The sequence below is a fragment of the Accipiter gentilis genome, chromosome 1 (genome assembly GCF_929443795.1).
Source record: "Accipiter gentilis chromosome 1, bAccGen1.1, whole genome shotgun sequence".
NCBI lineage: Eukaryota > Metazoa > Chordata > Aves > Accipitriformes > Accipitridae > Astur > Astur gentilis.
In genome coordinates this window covers 49,509,405-49,525,196 of record NC_064880.1, presented here as the reverse complement: position 1 = coordinate 49,525,196, position 15,792 = coordinate 49,509,405, and the positions used below count along the sequence as shown (strand labels likewise).

General features: G+C 36.3%; 1 protein-coding gene across 1 annotated transcript in view; it reads left to right on the top strand.

Annotated features, from left to right (window-relative positions):
- The window catches only part of LRP1B (LDL receptor related protein 1B), a 591,173-nt gene that overhangs the window by 320,990 nt on the left and 254,391 nt on the right, over window positions 1-15,792 (top strand). The window contains exons 18-21 of the mRNA XM_049799136.1: window positions 651-767; window positions 6,389-6,469; window positions 7,772-7,939; window positions 9,801-9,983. Of these exons, the coding sequence (XP_049655093.1) occupies window positions 651-767; window positions 6,389-6,469; window positions 7,772-7,939; window positions 9,801-9,983 (549 nt within the window). The remainder of the gene's footprint in view (window positions 1-650; window positions 768-6,388; window positions 6,470-7,771; window positions 7,940-9,800; window positions 9,984-15,792) is intronic.

The following is a 15,792-nucleotide window of genomic DNA, read 5'->3' as shown; positions in this document are numbered from 1 at the left end:
TGTCAGTTTTATAGGATAGATTTTCATTGAAATTTTACTGTTCATTAACTTTTAAAGTAATTTATGTAGTTACATAGCATGATTTCTTTTAGTGATCTTTATTTCTTCAGAAGACAGACATACATTTCCTTTTCCTTTAATGGTTCATTACAGTTGCATATTTGCAAAGGCAAAGATTCTAATAACAGTGAGGACAGGCACATCACACACGTGGTTTATTAGTATTTTTCTGTGTAAACATGAATTTCACTAGATCATTGTTTATGTTATGAAATAAAATTTGTTAATATTCCAGTTGTTAGACATTTTTATGCCCTGATTTTTGCTTACGTTGACTCTAGCACTAACGTTATTGAACATTAATGCTCTTCTACCACCTAGTTTTGTATAATTAAGTATGAAACTTCATGTTCTCATACGTTGAAGAAACCACTGAGAATTCTACGTAACAGAGGTAGAGAGTCCTGCATATGACCTCAGTTTTCTCTGAAATTAAAGGAGGTGAATGGTGTTTAGTCAGATCAGGTAAAATGTGCAGCAGGCCAGGAGATGCCCTCCAGATTTGCAGCTTCTACATACAGGCATGCACCAAGAGACCCAACAGATCTAGTCAATTTCCCTTGCATTTTTAGAGTGTTTTGTCTTGACAGCAAGGACGTGTCAGGTCGACCAATTTTCTTGTGGGAATGGACGCTGTATTCCGACATCATGGCTGTGTGACAGGGAGGATGACTGTGGCGATGAAACCGATGAAATGATATCCTGTGGTAAGTAAATTTTCTTTTGGGGAAAAAGGTAAAATTATTCTTTAAAAAGTTAAACATATAAGGATCTCTCTTCATGTGAACTGACGGATAGAAAAAGTATGAGGGGTCGTCTTGGTTTTACGTGAACTGATAATACTCCTCCTGAAATGGCAAATATAATTTATTTGATTAATAAATAAACCCAAAGAAAAGGCTGCATTTTCTACTAATGAGTTTTTAACTACAATACCAAATATGCAGATCAGTCACCTTAACACTTGTCATTATCAAGTACTGTCACCCTCAAAAACTGACCTTCATCTCAGCTGCATACCTCTTCACATGGGCCCCCTCAACATATTCTAGATGTCAGTAAAATCAGACTGTTTCAGGTTTGAACAGAAGGTTGTTTTGATGTTGTATTTGGCAGAAAAAATTAGTCTTTCTTGGTGTGTTGGGTTTATGTGGCAAGGTTTTGGTAGTGTGGGGACTACAGGGCTGGCATCTGTGAGAAGCTGCTAGAAGCTTCCCCTATGTCTGATGATAGAGCCAATGCCAGCCCTCTCCAAGATGGACCTGCCGCTGGCCCAGGCTGAGCCCATCAGTGCTGCTGGTAGTGTCCCTGGGAGAACAGATTTAAGAAGGGAAAAACAAAACTGTGCTACTGCAGCCGACGAGAGGAGTGAGAATATGTGAGAGAAACAACCCTGAAGACCCCAAGGTCAATGAAGAAGGAGGGTTAGGAGGTGCTCCAGGTGCCAGAGCAGAGATTCCCCTGCAACCTGCTGGGAAGACCACGGTGAGGCAGGCTGTCCCCCTGCAGCCCAGGGAGGTCCACGGTGGAGCAGATCTCCACCTGCAGCTCCCACACTGGAGCAGGGAGAAGCCCGAAGGAGGCTGTGACCCCGTGGGAAGCCAGTGCTGGAGCAGTCTGTTCCTGAAGGACTGCAGCCCGTGGAAGGGACCCATGTTGGAGAAGTTCATGAAGAACTGCAGCCCGTGGGAAGGACTCATGTTGGAGAAGTTTGTGAAGGACTGTCTCCCATGGGAGGGACCCTGTGCTGGAGCAGGGGAAGAGTTGAGGAGTCTTCCCCCTGAAGACGATGAAGCAGCACAGACAACGTGTGATGAACTGATCGTAACCCCGTTCCCTGTCCCCTTGTGCTGCTGCGGGGGAGTAGATAGGGAAAATTGGGAGTGTAGTTGAGCTTGGGAAGAAAGGGAGGGTGGGAGGAAGGTGATTTTTTTTAAGATTAGTTTTATTTCTCATTATCTGATTTGATTGCTAATAAATTAAATTAATTTCCCCAAGTCAAGTCTGTTTTGCCCATGATGGTAATGGGTTGAGTGGTCTCTCCCTGTCCTTATCTTGACCCACGAGCCATTTGTTATATTTTCTCTCTCCTGTCCAGTTGAGGAGAGGAGTGATAGAGTGGCTTTGGTGGGCACCTGGCATCCAGCCAGGGTCAACCCACCACACTTGGTTATATCACGAGAGATTATCAGCAGCTCTGCTGTTGCTGCTTTACTGAGATACTGCAAAGAGCAGTGCACTCTCTCTAATCAGCTGCTTCCAAACAATTAAGGTTTTTGTAAGTCAGCATAACTGCCTTCATCTGTTTGGCAGGTCACAGGTAATTTGCTGTGAGCCTTGAGAGTAAAACAGTCATTGAGCTGTCTGCAAAATATTGTGTCAGGGTGTTCCCTGTTTACAAGGTAATATTAGTGATATTATTTGACTTACTGATATGAATTATAAGTGTGTTGCAATATAATAGGATATGTTTCTGAAATGACTTTTCAAGAGTTTTCAGGAAAGAATGCTGACTGATTATTTTAGTAGCAACAGCCATGTATACATGAAGAGAAAGGTTGTGCACAAAAAAAGTAAAATCTAAAGTGTACTTATTAGGAAGCTTAGTAGTTTGACCTGTATTTTTCTCACATATAGCAGATATTGTAATTTAATTCAAGGTTATAAAAATATACTGTTACTTAATCAAAATCAAACTGTGAAAAAAATGTAGTTGATAAAACATATTTTTTTCTTTTTTGAAACTTCTTGCTGCTGTAAACCTTTTCAGTAGAGTTACTAGAGTTCTGTTGCTGAAAACAGTTTTTCTGCAAAAATCTCAATATCTACGAAGCAGTTGCAGTGGAGAGTGAAAAAAAAAAATAGAAAGTAAATGCATAAATGAAAGTCATAGGCTGACATCATGATGCCCTGTGTTCCATAAACATAAATCTCCAGGACCTCAATTACCAGAGAATCTATGGAAGGCAACATGTAGGATCCAATCAGTAAATTCTGTTCATCCGTAATCCCTTAAGTTTGTTTAATTTTGAATTATTCATGACTGACAACCAGCTAATACTCATTAGCTGAGTTTACATTTTTACCTTTTAAGTCTACGTGTAAATCTCTGCATCTCCTTCTATAACTGCATTCAAGATTTTTGAGTATTTTTACATGTAAATAGTTGTTATGTTCCCTGGAATATCCACCTGCTTTCTCTTACCTTATTTCTTATTACTGTCTTCCTTTCTCTTCTTTTAATAGTGATATAAACCAGAAAAAAAGAAAGCTAATTTTATATAGCCAGTAAGGGATATCTGATCAGTTACTTCAAAACAGATGACACATTTGATAAAATCTAAATAAAAATAAAAATATTATGTGAGTAAAAATGAGAATATTATTAAGGTGGACTTCTAATTGCCATGCTTCAAAGCAAGTAAGTTCTGTTGTGTACAGAGGTAGAATAGGTGATCCCAGTGGACTTGTGTTTTGCAATCTCTAGAATTCTAATATTCTATGTAATGGTAGAGCATGGATGGCACTTGGTACTATCATAGTTTATCTGACTAGCTTTAGCTTGTGTTCTCAGACACATTATCAATACATGGAAGTTAATGTCATCTTTGTAATTTCTTCCCATATGTTTTGTTTGGTATCCTGTCAGCTGATCTGAAATATTTCTTTAGATCATTTAATCACCATTTATTTCACCTGCTGTTTTTCAGTTTGGCCAAACTTTACATATGCTTCGCATTTTAGAATCTTGTTTCTTTATCTTCAAGCACTGTGGTTGTGCAAATGTGTCAAGTATTTCATTCTTTATTCTGCCTTATAATTTGATGGCTAATGGGCATGCTAATGGCATTTATTTAGCTATTCTATTTAGTGTTATATATTTTCTTCTATGAAACAGTTTAAAATTATTCTTGTGTTCACAAGTTTTTATATTAAAGGTAAAATCATGGTTTGCTTTTTGTTACCATTTCATATCATTGATTTTTAACTGCACCAGTCTTCAGCTATGAATAACTTTTGGCTCCTATTGATTCAAGAACTTAAGCAGACTTATATTGGTATATAGCTAGGGTGAGCAGGACTTGAAAGATGATGCCAATATCATAATGCATACATTTTTTCTAAAGATACAACCAGATTTACTGAGAAGCATGACATTCCTGAAGAAAATTTGAAAAGAAACCTTCCTTATTTTTCTACTGCTTTCCTAAAGAAAACAAGACTTGTGGTCATTGTCAGAGTCAATGAGTGGAAGTATTGTGCCTGTCCTCTGGGATGTGAGAGGGAGCTGTGGATGATGGCGGAGGCTGGGGCTGAGAAGCAAACACTCCAGATACTGCAAAACATCCTTGGAAAGACTGTGATGGGCTGAGAATCATGAGATGGGGGATGGTGGTGGTGGTGATAATCACAATTCATTTTAATTAGTTTCCGTCTCTTTATACAGGTCTTGGGTAGACAGATGAATGGAAAATAAAGTCATGAAGGCATTCATGTATGGAAAAGGAGAAAATTACATTTAATATATGAGTTAAATTTGTGGAAAAAATTATTGAACAGCTAAAAAGTGAAATTAAAAATTGCTTTCAGCTTTGCTTGAAGCACATAAGGCATATATTGTAGCAAAGTACCATTGTAGTAGCACATCTCCATTATTTGTCTTGGAACAGATTTTTGTTGTCATTGTAATGTGTTCCCCCAAGAAAAACAGCTTCTGTGTTGAAGCAGAATAATCACTTCAGTCGTATGATGTTCTTGGTGATCTCTAAATTTTACTATTTTATGCAGCTGGTTTAGTGCTTCATGTTCATGCATGACTTTTTTTAAGCCAAAACTTCCCCTCAGGTTCTGTAAAAAAAAAACAAAACAAAAAACAAAACAAACAAACAAAAACACCAAACAAACAAAAAAACCACACACACAAAAACCAAACAAACAAAAAAAAAAAAAAAAAACCACAAACTTTTGAATTATCTTTAAAACATTTTCTGCACCAAAGATGGCAAGAGGCAGCAAACCCAGGGCAGAAATGCATTGACTTCAATGACCATTTCTATTCTTGTCCTAAGGATATTTTATGTTTGTAGCACGTTTTACAAGTTTAGAAAAACTCTTCAGTACTAATTACATGGCCTAATTTTCAAAATCTTTGTGAAGTTTAGCTTTGTTGTCTCAGTTGTAACAACACTAGAGCAACCTATGAGGAATACACTTGGTGATTTGTTCTAATCTTGGGCTGTATCAGTGTGCCTGACAGGACTATATGCACCATTTTGGACATTTCTTTCTGTTGCATTTAGGATGTACTGCGTGGGAGCCTCCAACGTTAAATCTTTCAGTGAAGGAAAAACTTGCCTTGAAGTAGCAGTTCAGGCAAATTGTTCATGTTTGTCATCTTTGGTTTGCATTAGGTATCAGTTACTGAGAGGTGTCTTTCCTGATGGTCTGTATAGAGAATTTAGGCTTCTCCTACTTCCTTTTGAACCAAGGTAGACTTTCAGGTTGTTTCCTACAATTTGCCAGGTTTTGTAAGGTAGATCTTGTATTTTCCAACTTGAATGGGTACAAGCACTGTTTAACATATTAATGGTTTGAATGCATATACCTAGCTATGTCATTGGTTTCAGAAGAAAAACAAGTCTGAAAAAAATTTAGTTGTTCTATGCAAAAGCACATTAGACAATTATAACAACAAATCTCCGTGTGTAATATAGATGAGTCTCTGTGAATGATATTGTCTCAGGATTCTACTGCTTTTACTGGAATGCTTGAAGGAAATGATTGTAAATACTGACATTTTAATTTTGGATTTTTATTATGTCAGTATACAGTAACTTAATTTCTTGACTGTTCTTTTGCTTGGTACTTAACCTCCTCATTTTATAGTCTTCCATTTCGTGTCTTTTACTGGCAGTGCTATTGCAATTGGAGAACTTTTTTTGTATAAATGAACACATTGAAAATATGGTTTGTATCAGTCATCAAGCTATAATTAGTCGTAAATATTAGCATGCTTCGTAGCAAAGACAACCCTGGTCTGATGGTAATATAGGACCATGTTATAAGACACAGAAAAATGTATTTCAGTGGTCCATGTTGAGGAAGGATAGGGTTTGGACTAATATTTATAGTTAAAAACCTTTTTATCCTCTCTTTCTGGTGTGTCACCTGTTGTTTTTTTTTCTTCTGCAGGTTAATTACCTGGCAGATGCAAATGTTTGATATGATACACTTGTGTAATTTATGCGTATAGGAAGGTGGAAGAATATTACTAAAGAGGATATACATTAAATAGGGTTTTTTTATTTCTTATTGAACACTTTCACAGAATTCCCAACGTGTGAGCCACTAACTCAATTCATATGCAAAAATGGAAGATGTATTAGCAGCAAATGGCTCTGTGATTCAGGCAAGTATCAAGTGTTCCATATCTGAAATGAATATGGTAGATATTGCATAAATACTGCTTTGATACTCACTCTTTTCTTCTGAGACTGATACTGCCAGTTTGACTTGTAAGTGGTCAGAGAATAAATACAGTATTTTTAAATCACTCACCTGACCTAGAAAGCAGCAATATTAAAGTTTCTTGTAAGGAATGATGCAATGCATATGGTAATAGTTACAAATAGTATATTTTGTAGAATGAAGTGTGATGTAAACTTTCATTATTAAAAAAAAAAGGCTAAGCTATCACTTGTGAAAGTATTTCCTACTTCTAGAAAACAAAATAGTTCCAGTAATGAAAATACCTGATTTTTTGTTGTTTGTGGGCAAGTTCCATTTATTAAATAGCATCCCTCAAGAGGGAAGGCTAGGAAGACTTTATAGTTATTTCTTTTGTCTGAATGAATACATATTTGAATGACAGCTGTTCAAATGCATCTTCTCTCAGAGCTTGTGGTGTGGGAGTGATGTCATGCCAGTCCTAATAATATTGGGTTGGTTCTTCATCCACCATAGCATTTGATATTACTATAATTTTATGACACTCACAGGAATTCATAGCTGTAAGTGGACAGATTCCCCAAATCATCACATTGTGCTTACTGAAATTATGTGCAAGGAGACCCTTTAGTGTTTACCTAACATATTTATCTTTTCCCTCCTTTGATGATCATGATCAAATTACAGGAATTGCTTTAAGAATTTCTTAATGACTACAACATTAGAGTAGTGAGAAACTATATTCCACCCTTATTTACGTGCTGCTGTCTTTCTCCACCTTGCACTGTTGCAATGACATGGGAATCACATTTGTAATACTATTGGAAAGAAATTCTGACATCAGGTTTTCATTTTGGTTTATATGAAGCTCTTTGTGTGTGTGCTTAACTAAGTTAACAAATCACTGAGAATAAAGTAAAACCAGTGTGTTTGGAAGCCTGTGTTACAGGTGTTACACACGACTAAAGAAATTAAGAAAATCTACAGCCTTCTCATGCTTGCTGGTGTCTGTGATTGAATAACTGTGAATAAGTCTAAGGGGTTAGACTATCCAAAATGACAGAGTCAAGTGCTGTTGGTAAACTAGACTTGAGGAATTACTTGCAGTAGAAATAATTTACCATATGCTGTGGGCAATAAACATACAATTTTATTTACTGTACGTTATTTTTCTCTTGCCTTTTTGGAAATATCTTTTTCTCCTCACATCTTTTATTCAGATTTTTTATCTTTTAAAATAATTTTTAAAAAATTATATTTGCAGATGATGACTGTGGTGATGGAAGTGATGAACTAGGCTGTATTCACTCGTGTTCTGCTGATCAATTCAGATGTTATAATGGTAGATGTATCCCAAGTCATTGGGCGTGTGATGGTGACAATGACTGTGGAGATTTCAGTGATGAAACCAAAACAAACTGCAGCAAGGAAGGTTAGCTTTTTTTTTTGTCTTCACACATTTTAATACTTATGAACACAGAGAATATTTATATATACAGAGGACCCATCTTCAGTCGATAGAAAAAGAGAAAATGCTTTTAACCTTGGTAAAGGTTGGAATGGAAAATATATCAAGAGTAAAATGATAATACAGAAGTGTAACACAGAAGAAGAATGCATTTAAAAACAGAATGGGTATTATACTGAGATAAGTTTTGTAGTCTTTACTGAATTATGCTAAATATGATGTTTGTCCTATTACAGAGATGCATGCTGCCTAGATAAAGAGACAGTAAGCAGCATTTCTTAAGTTACCATTTACATTTTCTGGAGTTTTTGTGCAGTAACCCTCTCATTTTTGTGTGATCCAAGTTTTTGTGGTTTGGGGTTTTATTTGGGTTTTTTTGATAGTGTTACTGCAGCATAAAAATGTTTTAACAAACTACAGTCCCATTTAAATGCTATACATTGTATTTATTTGGGCAGGGAGAGAAGGGGAGGGTGCTTGTAGCAAAGGATAAAGAATGATCAGATAAGAATGAGGGAAAATTTTTCTGTCATATTTTTCTCATAGTGATTCTTCCACAGCAAAGTAATTGTACACAATTTTATCGGTCCTTTTTCATGAGTTTATATTCTAAATCTAGTTGCATACCTCATACAAATAGATGAATTAGCTGAATGCTGTGCATGAGTAATGTAAAGACCTTATTTTTTATATATTTACAAAAATTATTATTTATCTGTATCAAAATAATCCTCTGGAACTAAGCTACTCGCTTTCCCCCCTGTTCGCATCCACCTCGGAGCTTAAAGTCCCGCTCTGCCTTTTTGTACACCACCATGTTACCTTGGGATTTGCACCACTGTCTCTGAAGGAGCATTGTTTTACACTGTTATTGTCAGTTTATACATCTTCTGTATCCTGCTCTGCTACATCATGCAGGCTTTCCAGCAACTTATCTGTGCTTTATTTACGATAGAATGCAAGAATGCAGATTATGTAGGAAAAAAAAAAAAAAAGGCAACTTTTAATAACGTGAACCATATATTTATAGACAGTGCTATGGGAATTTATTCAAATAGTTCTTTTTGGTACAAACGTAAATGTATTAAGTTTATTGTTACTTTAAAGTACATGTTGTTAGTATGTTATGAAATACTAGAAATACAGTGGTAATAGTTTGCGAAAAGGAGGGCAAGGATAAAATTGAAAGGGCCATCATCTAGAAAATACTTAGAGAATTAAATATGTGATGAATAATTAAAATCACATAGTTACTGTGCTTTGAAATGTTCAAGACTGATTCCATAGCTGCACTGAACTGCAGTTCATTGCTGTGGAGTTCAGAAAGGCTCCAACTAGCCTGCCAGTGCTGTAATAGCACAAGCCGGGCAGGTGTTGGGCCTTTTGTCAGTTAGAGCAGAGGTGTGTTCTTTCATGTTTTGTGAACGAGGAGATGGAAAAAAGAGGTGAATGAAGAAAGAGGAGAGAATGTAGCTTGAGTGTGAGAGGCAGGACTTGTGAAGCACAGGGAAAACTTCATCAGCGTTGGTGCTCCTTACATGTCCAAATTCTTTCTTGTCTGGCAGATGTGCAAAAAAACCCAATTGGTATTTATCTTGAGCCTTGTTGTGGAGGGGGGAGTGAAAGGAGTGAGCAGGATAAGAAGGAGCTTGTCAGAAGCTTGTGTTGGAGTGATGAGTTAGGAAGGAGTAGTGAGTTTTAAGTGTAATACTTGGGGACTCTGATTTTGGCTTTGGTTAGGAAGGGGGATTCTAAGTCATTGTAGGCTTAGCATGGAAAAAACTCACATGAGCAAATTCTTCAATATAATTCTTATTTTTCTAAGAAACTCCCTCTCCTGGAAGATGCAGCGGGAAGGAGTTTCAGTGCAGTCCTGATGGGAATTGTGTTCCTGAGTTGTGGCGCTGTGATGGAGAAAAGGACTGTGAAGATGGTAGTGATGAAAAAGGCTGTAATGGAACTATACGACTATGTGATGAAAAAACAAAGTTCTCCTGCAAGAGTACAGGTATATGCTTGCAGATACGTTTTGTTCTCATTTACTCATTGTGTGTGTGTGTGTGTCTCTGTGATTTAATCGCGTATCTACTATTTGAATACTGCTTTTAATATTTAATACTACTGAGGTGATGTTATTTATTCTACTCATACCAGGAAAATAATATTAATGTACTTCCCCTAACCTGTTTTCTCATTTACAATATAAAATGGATGGGGTTTGAGATTACTTAAAGCTGAAACTGTTCTGTATGATAGTACATCAAACGAAATACTTACATGTAGCATTTAATGGTACTTCAAAGTCCAGGTATTTTCTTCTATTTTCCATCTTTGGCCCTAGAAGTAAGTTAATTGAAATGGTATAAAGTAATTAGCTAGAAGACTTCAAAGCGTTAGAACTACAGCACTGGAAATTTGAACCACAATATTGGAAGAAAAATACATTCTTTGAGGATGTTTAAAATCAAATTTTGCTAAGTATACTTCATTAAAAAATGTAGAAAGATTGTGACTATCTTTACATGAGGATATTTTGCAAAATAATGCTTAGATGGAATATTTTCTTAAGGACAGTCCAGTTAAGGAAGAAATTAATATATGTCAGCATTGTATTAATCTTTTTAAAATTTCTTTCAAAGCTTAATGAAATAGTAGGAGTAAAATAACTTGCGAAGAAAAATTTAATTCAAGATATAATAAGTAGTAATGTTGTTGCCATTAGGCAACTGTAATTATTACAAGAAAGGAGAACCCATTTTAATGCCTGTGTTATAGCTAATCATAATAAATGTTGCAGTCTACTTATGTGAGCTCTGTCCAAAAGTATTTGTGGACATGTATGGATACAGTAAGATACTTTACTCACATCTACAGTGTGAACACCGTTCATTTTTAATATGTGAACTACTTTAGGGTGTCTTAGAAATGCTTGGAGTTTTGCTGCTACTTGGATTTTGAAGTTACAGAAATCAAAACGTCCAGATAAATAAATACAGAATACCGAATTTCGTCTGAACAAAACGTTTCCTTTTGTGTTCTTATAGTTTCCATAAAGAAGTATAGAACAAGTATCTGTTAAATGAAATAGTTTCAATAAGTAAAAAGGGATTATTCACTTTTAATAGAATGGTCTGTTTCCTGAAATATACTGATAGAAACCCTGGCACAGGAAATATGCTTCTTCCTGATAATGTATTTTTCCTAGTGCTTAAATGGGGAAAAAGTCTCCAGCTACGCTGCCTCATTGTACAGTTACCTATGCTTACAGTCGTGTGCATGGAAGGCAATATCTCAGTTTACAGGATGAAGGATGAAATGTGACTTCTCTAGCTGCCACATATAAATACAGCAAAAAAAATATTTTCATCAAACATTTGCTAACTTCAAGGGTATGTGACTTTGATTTAGGGGCAAATGCAATCATGCTTGTTGGTTGTGCGGAAACATCACTTTAGGAATCAGTTGTGACAGTTTCATCCATAATTTTTTTCTGTCACTATTTTCCTTCTGTCAGTCCTGGAAGGAGCTGTTCTGGAGGAGGCATGTTGGTAATGCATTGGAACAGAAAACAGTAAAAGCAAATTGTTGTTTAGCTACTTTTTAATTCTATATGGTGGGACAAATGAATAATAAAGGTTTCATGAGAAACAGTTTCTGTCACAATCCTTTCACGTTTCAGAATAAATGTCATTTTCTCTGTGGATTATTCTAAAGAAAGTATACTGTCTGGCTTCCATATTTATGGGAATTGTTCAAATGAGGAGAAATTGGCTAATTCTCCCCTTACAGATTGCTAGGTGGTGGCACCTGATTTCCTAATACAGGATATGATGGGTCTGGATAGGAACGTGTATATGGGGGGAGGTTAAACAGCTGGTACGTTTTGAGGGAAATGACAGTTGGTGAGAACAGTAACAGTGAAATATTACTGCACACTTTTTTGTTTACCCCTTTTTTGTTCTATGGCTATAAATAGTAGCTGCAGGGCCTTTCCTTACTGTAGTTTTTGTTGGCTCTTGTTAATCTGTCATAATGCCACAGGTGTGAGTGTCATGTTACAACTACAGCATTTGTCAGCCTTCAGCCAAACGTGGTTTTTCTGCTTAGAGTAATGGTGGTCCCAAGAACCCATCATATCCGACTCCTTCTCTCATATGCACTGAAGAATATCCAACAGAGAGTATTTTATAACTTACATAGATGTCCTTTTAGTAATTTCCCTCTAATAGTTGAACATTTTTTCCTAATAAGTCATCTGAATCTTTGCTGCAAGCTTAATTGATAGTCATCTTTTCACCAGTGTAAAAATCTTTTGAATTTTGAAAGACTTCTGTCGCATGTCTCCTTAACCACATTTTTCGTTGAATAAACAAATATTTTTTTTTTTTTCCTCTTGCATGTCTTCTATTTTTATTTTATATTTTTAAACCTTTAATATTTTTGTTGGTCTCACTGGAACTGTCCAACCTGTGCAGTTCTTTAGCTGCAGTATCCAAAGTCAGCCAAAATGCTGCAGGGCACTTGAGTTAACAGATATCAGAATGACGTTTCCAATTTTTTCAAGAACATCACATGGTTGTTTACGGTGATGTGGGATGAAAAATATACTAGAGTTTGCGCGGCAGTAGAATATGGGATGCAATACCTACCTGATTGAGAGTGACTACTCTTGGGCTGTTTCTAGCCAGTTATGTTCTGCTTTTAAATTAGATTAGGCTTCTTTTAAATCAGACTAGGCTAAATTAGATTAGATTGAGATCCGACTTTCTATTTTAAATTCTGATTCTGTCCTCCAACAATTATTACAGGCATGTACTTCAACTCAGTTTTATGTACTACATAAATCTGTCCTTTTTATTCCATCTCCCTACTTTGCAGTTGGTAGTACTGGACCAAGAGCAGAATCTGTGCAATCTCACTTAAAAATTCATCTAATTACTCTAATGACCATAATCAAGTACTTCTGTGAAGACAAATGTAAAAGAGCCATGAATACTTCAGTTTAGTAAGCAGTAGATCTGAACTGTAATGTTTATTTGTCATACTTACTGCTTTGTATATTTCTTTCAAGAAGCAGTTAATTTTGTATCTTACCATTTTTAGTGATACCCTGTGGGCTACTATTTTATACTTCTTTTTTCTTCTATGTTAATGGTATACTAGAGGGGGAAAAAAGATGAGGGAAGAAGTAGGATTTTTTGGAGTGTAAAGAATGAACATAGAGAGGAAATAGTCAAGGGGTGATCATCACGATACTGGAAGAGGAGAGCAATAGTACTGTCTGGATGGGGAGTGTAAGAGTCAAGATGGCAGTATGTGACGAGTTGAGAAGAATGGAGAGAAGCTGACAGAGGAAAGCTGGCAAGAAGGGGGTTTTGAGAATGAAGATGAGGAGATGGTAGTGCTGCCCGACAGATTCTGTGAGGGCTGATGAGGAAAGGGTTACTGTGGAGAGAGGTGGCATGAGAGGAGTTTTGAAAGAGGAGATTGAGTAAGAACATAGGAATGGGATGCGTGCAGGAGTTCAAAGGCTGGGTGGAAATGTTATCGGTCATGAGGTGCATTTACCAGTGGTGCTTCCACTTACTCTCTGCCTGCTCTGTCTCCTCTCTCACTTTCAGATCTTTAGAGCTGCACATCTTGTACAGCTACTCTTATAAGCTTTTTGAACATAATGATGGTTCAGAATGGTGAGATTTCTGACTGGAGGGCTGGATTCAGTTGACATTGAAAGTTTAAATAAAAAGAAATCACCACAGCAAGTAAACTAGAAAATGACATATGTTGTTCCAATACTGTTTTCATCCTCAGTTCATGGTATCATCATTTTCTGTGGTAGCAGGCTGTCTTCTTTAGGCCCTGATTTTTTTTTTCTTTTGGCTCATCCAGGAGATGTTTATAAACATCTGCTTTCTACTAAAAGCTTTTAAATACCAGAAATGACCATGTTCTTGAAACAATGTAGTTCAGTCTACCTCTCAGGTGCGTTCTGCAGTTCAAGCAAGATCATTGACCATCACAACATTTTATTAAATGTGTCAGATTAGAACATTTTTTAATTTTGATGCGAATGAGATTGAGTCCATTCTATACGTTAGGAAGGCATTACAGCTTTAGACAGTAAGAATTAACTGTAAGAGGAAACTGAATGCAATTAATGCTCCATCAAAGTAGTTTTCCTACAGTCGAATATACAATTGGTTTAAAAACTTCCTGGGCTCAGTATCCCAACAAAGACTGAAGAGTATAAAGAAGTTAATTCTGTTGTACTTGCTAATATTTGTAGGAAATAAAAAATGTTGGAGAATCATTTGGATCAGTCTTTCCCACGTACTTGTTGCTTCAGAACTTCTGATTCACTACTTTACACATATTTCTTTTCTGTTACATAAAAGAGCTATGGAAAAGAACAGATAAATCCATTGAGGCAATTAATTTATGATGGAATTTTACTAAAAAGGTTCCTGGAAACCAAAAATACGAGTTTCAATAAGGGGCAATAAAGCAAAAATACTTCAGTGAATTTTAAGTAATGATTTCAAGACAGTCATAATACTTCATTGAGTCCATCTCTTTAAAATTTTGGCAAAGATTAATTCCTTGAAAGTATATTCTACTTAAGAACATGTCATAGCTATCATAGTGGAAGATTAATCTTTTATTATAAAACATATCTTCATTAAGGTAAAAGAAGGGCAGGAAGACTGATTTGCTCTGTAAACATTTGTATGTATAAAAGATTAAAAAACAGATTAGGAGCTGTACTGGAAGCAACGTCAATTTACTTTGGGATCTGATTAGTTTGCTTGACATTGGTATTTTTCATTAGCTTTAATTCTACTGCTGTGTTATAATAATACATAAAATCAAGGATCATTTCAAGATAATAAAGAAAATGGATGCTTTTTTGAAACACTTGTGATTGCATGTAAATGATAAACTGCATACATATCATGCATACAACTTTGCTTCCTTTGTGTCTGTGCAATTCTGTCTTTTCAGTGTATGATATTTGGGACTTTGACCACTATAGAAAATGATGAAAGCTTTTCATTCTAATTGACACCACTCCCTGTTTAAGTTTTCCAGGTGATTTTGCACTGGTAAAATTATGTTCTGTCGTTTGAAACCACACTCACTGTACTATGATCCTGAAGTTTCACTTCCTGCTTTTCTTCACCAAAAGTGAAAAAAGTCTCACATTTGCCTTGTGAGTGCTGCAGAAGCATGGTTCTTTCCTTGTTCTTGTTTCACTATATTTTATCCCATTGTCATTCTGTGAGGATGTCAGCACCCTTCCCATTAAAAGAAGACAAAAATATCAAACAAAAAGCATTACCCTAATCTTAACCAAATATTTCCTTTAAAGGAAACTGTAACTCTGTCTGCCATAATACAGTAGCAGATTTCAGTTAGGGACAGTTGCTACATTGTATGGACAGCAGTACAGAATCTCTTTTGAGGTGGTTTTATATTGAACTCTGTCGTGGTTGATACAGAGTAAAAGACAGCCTACAGCAGATTTGGCACTGAAGTGTATTAACGAACCACCCATATTAGAATTTTACCCTAGCTGATTATTGCATACACTTACTCGCTTGCTTCCCCTGCAGAATCACAATCAGTCTCCATTTCCTATTGGGAAGATTACTGCTAAACTGGGAAGGGTGGGCAGAAAGTCATGACAGTTCATGCTGTGCAACTGTTTGCAGTTACCAGTTTCAGGCATCACCAGTCAGTCCCTGGGCATCCACCAGCATTGCTGTCAATGGATTCAGACATTTCCAGGGTCTTCACCATTCCAGCCTGTTTTTCTC